This window comes from Condylura cristata, unplaced genomic scaffold (genome assembly GCF_000260355.1).
Source record: "Condylura cristata isolate star-nosed mole 26May11 unplaced genomic scaffold, ConCri1.0 scaffold00014, whole genome shotgun sequence".
Lineage (NCBI taxonomy): Eukaryota > Metazoa > Chordata > Mammalia > Eulipotyphla > Talpidae > Condylura > Condylura cristata.
The window spans coordinates 9,898,444-9,906,404 of NW_004567115.1; the positions used below are offsets into that span (position 1 = coordinate 9,898,444).

The 7,961-nt window shown below is 41.1% G+C and overlaps 1 protein-coding gene across 4 annotated transcripts in view; it reads left to right on the top strand.

The window, feature by feature from the left end:
* Window positions 1–2,513: 2,513 nt before the first annotated feature.
* NME9 (NME/NM23 family member 9) overlaps window positions 2,514–7,961 on the top strand; it is a 21,522-nt gene continuing 16,074 nt past the window's right edge. For 2 of the 4 annotated variants that reach the window (XM_004682447.2, XM_012724827.1), the window contains exon 1: window positions 3,041–3,121. In XM_004682447.2, coding sequence (XP_004682504.2) covers window positions 3,074–3,121 — 48 coding nt within the window. In that variant the 5' untranslated portion in view covers window positions 3,041–3,073. Of the gene's footprint in view, window positions 2,532–2,629; window positions 2,705–3,040; window positions 3,122–7,961 lie in introns of those variants that run through there. The other 2 variants (XM_012724828.1, XM_012724826.1) reach the window with 2 other exon arrangements.

The following is a 7,961-nucleotide window of genomic DNA, read 5'->3' on the forward strand; positions in this document are numbered from 1 at the left end:
AATTTGTAATTCCCTTAAATTTGTTTCTGAGGTTTGGTCTGGCAAATATGTGTGACTACATACACGTGGTGGGAAAGCTAGCCCTTTAAAAAAAGAATTAAAAACCTCTCTTATAGTGAGCTGGCAGGAAGAGTTTATGTTCTATGGGGAACTATGTTCTAAGAGAGATTCCAAACCACTAAGAAGTTGAGTAACCACCATCTCCTGGCCACAAGCATCACCAGTATCTTGAGGATCCTGTTTGCAATGCTTTGTCTTAAGGACACTTCTGTACGGATGTCCCTCTGTATGGCTGTTTTTTCATTCACCTCTTGGTCGCTTCCAGCTTTTGGTGATTGTTCATAAAGCTGCTATAAAGATTTACATTCAGGAATTTGATAGACATGTTTTCAAATCAATTGGGTAAAAACATACAAGTATTATTGCTGGATCCTATGGTTAGGACTATGTAAACATAGCTTTACAAGAAGCTGCCAAATTATCTATGGAAGTGGTCTTACCTTTTTGCATTCCCCGAGCAATAAATAAGAATACCTGTTCTGTAGTTTCATTTAGTATTTAACATTGTCAGCTTTGGAGTTTAGCCATGCTAGTAAGTGTGTAAAGTAGCTCATTATTGTTTTAATTTATAATTCCTTGATGACAAATGAGGTAAAGCAACTTTTTCACTTGCTTCTTTTCCATCTGTGATTCCATTTTCTGTTTTTTGTTTTCTTTGATGATTTTTGTGCATTTTGGATAAAATTCCATTATCAGCGATGTATTTTACAAATATTTCTTTCCAGTCTATGAATTGTCTTTTCATTCTTTCAACAGTCTTTTGCAGAACAGTTTTTATTTTAATGAATTCCAGCATAAATTTTTTTCTTTTGTTGATCATGCTTTTAGTGTTGTTTCTAAAAAGTCTTTATTAAACCCCAGATAACCTAGATTTTCTCTTTTGTTTACTTCTGTAAGTTTTTTAGTTTTGCACTTTACATTTATGCCAGTGATGCTTTTTGAGTTTTTATATGTGTGAAAAATGTAAAGATGTATCATTTTTGTGGAAGATAACTTATGGCTAGATTTTTTTTCCTGTAAAGTTATGTCTATTATTTTAGTACCATTTTCTGAAAGGACTATCCTTTCTCTAGGTATTTTCCTTGGCCTCTTGTCAAATATCAGTTGACTATAGCAGTATTGATCTATTTCTGGATTCTATTCTGTTCCAGATCTTTGTCAATCCCCTCCACTCTCCCACCCCCCATTTCATGCTGTCTTGGTTATTGCAACTTTATACTAAGCGTTGTGTGCCAATAGTATCATTTCTCCAATTTTGTTATTCTTCAGTATTGTGGTGACAATTCTGGCTCTCTTACCTTTTCATATAAACCCTGGAATTAGTTTGTTGATATGCACAAAATAGCTTGCTAGAGTTTTGATTAGAATTTAGTGTGTAGATTATTTTGGGAAGAGCTAACATCTTAACAATATTGATTCTTCCTACCTATGAAGGTGGAATATCTCTCCATTTATTTAAAACATTTTATTTCTTTCCTCAATTGTTACAATTTCTAGTTTAATTCCATTGTGGTCTGAGAACATACTCTATACCATTTCTATTCTTTAACATTTGTTATGGTATGTTTTATGTCCTGTAATGTAGTCCATGTGAACTGGAATAATTTGCATGAAGTATTGTATTAATGTCAGTTATATCAAGTTGACTGTTGTTCCTTTGAACCATATCCTCACTATTGAACTAATGCCTGCTGGATTTGTTAATTACTGAAAAGTGGTGCAGAACTTTTCAATTATAATAGTGTGTTTATCGATTTTCCCTTGCAGTTCTATCAGTTTTTGCCACATGTATTTTGATGTTCTGTTGTTAGGTGCATACATGTTCCTGGAAACTGATCCCTTTTAGCATTATATAATGCTTTCTCTTTATCCTTGATAAATGTCTTTATTCAAGCCTACTTTGTTTGAAATTACTATACTTACTCCAGTTCTCTTTTGATCAGTAATTAGCATAACATAACTTTCTCCACCTCTTTACTTTTAAGCAGTAAGTTGTACATAATTTATTATGTATAATGTAGTAATAGGTTCATGCTATTGAATAAGTCTTTATAATTAAAATGATTTTCCTAGACATTTGGCAGTGGTTTTTAATTTACCGACGATATCTGTCTCCCGATTGGTGTAATAAGTATACTTTTGTCATATTTATAACTATTTTCTATTTGTTCATACCTAATTCATACCTAATTTTGATTTTGTTTTCTTTTGTCTTATGAGAGAGCCTCTTCGGATCCCTCAAAACTCGGAGTCACTTCTGCCTGGCACGCAGAAATAAAGTAGAAAATTGCACATTAGCTTCAGCAGGGCATTAGAGTAAATGGGATTTAGGAATACAACTATGCAATATAAGCACCGGATCTTTGCTTGATAGATTCAAATCCCGCACACATGACAAGCGCTTCAGCCAATAAAAGCATTCCTAACGTCCAAATAAGAAGGAAAGCCGCGGGGCTCCCTCCTGAGATAAGGTAGGCTCAGAATCTTCCCTCTGTGATTGGGTTAAGCCTGTTGTGGGCGTGGCTTACATGTCTGCAAGCTTATTACCTGGCCGACTTTGTGTTGCCATGACGACGGTAGCTGGGTCGACGCAGACTCGGTTGGAAACTCTCCCTGCACTCTGAGGACCGTGCACTATCGAGAGGTCATTCTCGGTGGCTCATTTTCCTAAAAATACACTGGTATAGGAATAGCAGGGTTCCGCGGCCCTTTTTAGTTCGACCCGCCAGGGCAGGCGCTGCGGTGCGGGAGTGGTTGCCTTGCCAGGTACTGCCTCAAAGGCCTCGGCGCGCGCCTCTCCGCCAGCTCTGGGTGGGGAAGGAGGATCGCAAATCAGCGGAAGACATCCCTGAGAACAACCAGCCTGCAGGCAGCGGACTCCGCTTCTTTGTGGAGTGTTTATTTGGCTTCCTATATAGGCACCTTAAAGAGGCGGGGGGCTTTGTCTGATACTCGCTGAGTATGACGCGAGGTTGCCAGACCAGGACGGCTTGAGCCCGTAGTAATAGGACTTATGTCTTGCAGACCCATGGGCAGTAAGAAGAAGGATATTGCCCTACAGGTAAGCCTTACGGGGGCATTTGCTTCCTACATTTGGGGTTGAATGATGAGGAGGTTGGTGTTGATGGACAAACGCAGGATAAAAGTGGCATTTGGTTTGCCAGCGGTATGTGACGGTGTCCTCAAACTTGATCTTAAAGGGAAAAATAAACGACAATTTTCTTTGTGCACGTAAATAAACCAACAAAACGGGGTGTGAACTCTTTATGCTTATAGTGCTTATACAACCATAAAATTTGACATGAATTATAGGAAAATAAAACTACAAAACCAAGAATATATGGATCTGTATGATCGCAAGTGACATATTTTGGTTGAACTATAATAGCAGCTTGTTGAGATGATGGGGCTTCTTTTGAATTTGGGCATGTATCTGTCTATATTTGTGTACTGTGTGGAAACCCAGTTCTACCACCACTCTCTCTTCAGTCATTGCTTATTCAACAAAAATGTTTTAATATCTTACTGCTATGCATTTGTTTTTAGAGTGTCTTACTTCATTTCTGCCTCCAATATGTGACTTTGTAAGTAAGAGCTCCTGCTCTTTTCTGGTACTGGACAATAAATAGTAGGTGACTCAAAAGGGATGTTAAAAATGTGTAAATGGGTTGGAATTGGGATGGAGAGCTTTGTCGTAAGATTGTTTGGATGATATGTTACATGGGTAAATGTTATTTATTTATTCATTTTAAAGATATTTATTTATTTATGCATACAGAAATAGGGTACAGACCGGAGGTGCAGGAGCAGCAAGAGGATTGACTAGAGGCAGAGTGGGAAGCAAAACAGGCAGATAAATGAAGTACACTGCTGAGAGGAGCAGCAGGAGAAACAGGAGAGGTCTGCTGCGCCATGTGGATCACCTCTGGGGCAGGAATTGACCTCGCACTGACTGAAGCAGATTGGCTTGGCTTGGCTTGGCTTGGCAGTGCAGTGCTCCAACCTGCTGGCCAGGGAGGGCCCTACACGGGTACATTTTAAAGCAAACTTTAAAATGTCTCATAGGCCACTGAGCCCATCAGTATAAATGCTCAGGCTACAGGCAGCGCTTAGAAAGCAGAGCAGCAGTGGCACTGAGAAAACCTGACATCTCTTTTATTGCCCTTGGTGAAAATGTGAACTTCAAAAGTCCAGTGACTTAAAAGCACTACCATTCTAAAGATGGTATTCATGGGGGGCTGGGCTGGGGTTGGCAGGGGAAGAGCCTGGACTGTAAATCTGAAGACCTGATGTAGTTCTTGATTCTAATCAACTCTGGGACAGAGTGCATTACCAATAAGCCTGCACATTTGTAGAATGACAGTAGGCAGGTGAGTTATCCCTGGAGGTTCTTCCAGTCTTCTTGTTCTACTACTCTAGAGGTATGAACTTTTCATATGTATATTCTGTTTGTAAATAGGTCTTAAGCACCTGATCCTAGCAATTATTGCTGTGTGAATTATTTCCTCCACCTCTGAGCCTCCCTATTCTTTATATAAATGAGAGAGATAATATATACCATGCAGAGTCATTGTGATGAGACTTCTTTGGATACTTCCAGGCTAGACTGAATGTTTTGTGGCAACACAAAGATTTTTGCCCCATCTGATTATCGTTTTTATGTGTATATGTCCTATATCCTCCTTCAGTTGTATTAACATTTTTCAGCAGTTTTTTCCCCCATATGTATTTCCCAGAGTCCTGAGTTCAACATGGCACTCAAAGTTCATGCTCCCATTTGCTGAGGAAGGGAGGGTGGGTGTATATTGCGGCATCTGTGGAAGTGTTGTTCCCTGCTTAGCTGGTCTATCTTTGAAAGCAGTGCTCTAGGGTTGGCCCACCCAGGAACCTTGCCCTCATTCTGGGTGAGACTATTCAGGGTTCCTTCTGGGAGGCAGAAATCACAGGACACAGAGACACAGTCTACTCAAAAAGTGCCATATATTCCCCATTCATTCCCTATCAAATTAGTGAATTCCAGATACTCCCACACTGTTCTGCTCCTGTCTGACTTATAGAGGTGATATTTTTCAACTACCAAAAAAAAAATCCAAAGCCAGCACTGGGGACCATGGACTCAGTCCATGATGGGGGTGCACCACAGTTGCAGCTGATGGTCAACTGAGCCTCTGAAGATGACAGTTAATGGGAGAGTGTCACTCTCCTCAGGAGTATAGCTGTGGACTTTAAATATCAATCCAGCTGTCTTACCTCATGTAAAGAAAGCATCAAGACAATTTTTCTAGTTTTCTTCTTAAATAGAAATAAAAATATATGACAGCATGATTTCTTTGGAAAGATGGATGTCCACAGAAGATTTGCAGATGTTACATGGTTTCAGTCCCTTTAAAGGGATAAGATCTTAATATACCAGTATTAAAAATGAGTGGTGATTACTATAGTTTTTTCATATATATAGCTTCAAAGTAGTTGACTTCAAAAAAATTAATTAGTTATAAAGGGGAAAAGAATAATTTCACTGTGCAGGAGAAACCTGGCAGACCATTTAATCAAGTGATCAAAGTGGAACAGTAACAGGGCAGGCTGAAATTGTGTCACAGGATAGGATGGGCTAAGACAAAATGGGAGGGTCACTTCAGTTTCTCTGACATTCCAGCCAATCCAGCCAGCCCCAATTTATCCAACTAATTCCAACCAATCCTGAGGAATGGCAATACATTTAACCATTGCTTCTGATGTTTGTATATATTTAACAAAAAGTGTGCAAAAGGTATATACTGAAATCTACAAAATCTACAAAATCTACATGGTTGAGAAGGGCCTTCCCTGATGGCACAGCAGATTAGGGCACAGCACTGTGAAGCTAAATGAAGCCACTGCAGCATGAGTTCAATGCTTGGCCAGGGGTGTGACCCACATGGTGCGGCAGACATCTCCTGCCACCAGCCCGCTGCTCCCCTTAGCAGTGTATTTTAGTCAATCTGCCTGTTCTGCTCACCACTCTGTCTCTGGTGAATATTCTCACCCCCCCCCCGCCCCCACACCTCTAGCCTGTACCCCTGCTCTATATGCATAAATAAATCTTTTTAAAAAACATTGTTGAGAAAATAAAGGAAGATTTAATATATGATGAGAAACATGTTCATGAACTATATCACTTAGTGTTAAGATTTTATTTTTTCCCAAATGATCCACAGATTCAAGCTAACCCCAGTTAAAAATTCTGCATTTTTGCATAAATTAGCAAGTTGGTTCTAAAATTTGTAAGTAAATGCAAAGCAGTTAGAATGGTTAAAATTATCTTGAAAAAGAATATGGAAGCCTCATAATACCTGATTCCAAGAACTATTATCTCATTTAATGTGAGCCCCTTTAATGTATGGCTTATTTTAAGTATTGTATTCTTTATCTCTATGATTTGGATCTTTCTCATATTTTGTCTATTGCAGTGTTGTAGTTTTCATTTTGTTCATTTATTTTTCTCTTAACTTCTGTGAGTATCAATTTAGACTATTTCTTTGACATCCTCTCCAGGTAGTTTACTTAATTCTGTTGCATTAGATTTTTTCCCAGGGTTTTGTCTTGATCCATTATTGGGGTGAATTCCTCTGTGTCCTCCTTTTGTTTGGCATTCTTGTTTATTTGTTTGTATGGAGTAGCTTCCTTTCCCAGTCCAGATTATTTGCCTTGTGCTAGAATTGAGTTGCAGGGTGTTGGACCCAGATACAAGGCTTTCTGTTGTCACAAGTCAGGATGGCTAGAGTCAACAGTGCAGGGATAGCCAGAGAATCCACTCTATGGTGGAAGGAGGAAGGAAGTAAAGAGGTAGCTGCTGGAGAGTGCTAAGTGCACAAACCTGGATGCTGAGGCAAGAGGTTCTAGAGCCCCAGGCAGGGATCAGCAACCACAGTAAACTCAAGGCAAATTCTAAGAGCAGAGTTCTACCAGCAGCCTTAGACTGAAACTCAACTGCAGCTTATCTCTGATCTTAGCTGGTTCTGCAAGCAGAGCTTTCATCACCATCAGGAAAAAGAAGAGCGATTGGGCACAGTGGGCACCAACACTGGCATTAATGGTGGCCAGACAGAGTAGCAGTGGAGGTTGCCTGGAAGCTCCGGATCCGCAGGGGCGAAGGGAGGAGCTTGCGGGAGGTTGGAGGCTTCTGGAAAGCTGCAATCCTAAAGCTATTCCCGGCAAGTTCTACAGCTTTCCCTAGAAACTCTGGCTCCAGACTTACTGTGGAGCAAAAACTGCCCGGCCGCCCAAGCAGCCAAGGGAGGGAGCGACCCTGGCTCCACAACTGAGTTCAAACATGTGTCTGCCCTCGCAGGTGTCGCACAGGCAAAAGCGGTCAGAGCAGGCGCCCAACAGAGGTCTCCCCTGAAGTTTTTCCCGCTGAAGTTTCAGTTTCAGCAAATATAAACCCTTCAGTTAGGTTTGTATGTCCCTGATCGACCTGCCCCCTTTTGTGCTTAATCCAGAGATAGCTGCTCCCCAGAATCCTGCTGGTTTCGAAAAGGAATGCCCCTCGGTTTTCTACACCGAGGTGTGCGCCGTCCCCCCACCCCTATAGTTCCATGGTGCTTGGGCACTTGCTGAGGAGCTAAACCCTTCCGTCAGTGAGAGGTTGCCGGTCCCAGAAGTCCTCCCAACCCCACTCCCGAAGTGCCCTGAAGGGTTAGACTGTGTCTCAGGCTTTCTTACCCTTTCAGGTGGTGTCAGTAACTTTTTTTTGTGGAGACCCAGATCCTCCAATCTTCTGTCTTTTCCCAAGGCAGCTTTTCCAGTTAGACGCAGGTTTGCGGTGTCTTAGGGAAGGAGGGGAGCCCGCAACCAGCTGGTCCGCCATCTTGAACCCAGAGTTAGAGCTGCAGTAACCGAAATGGGGGTGGGGGGTGAAA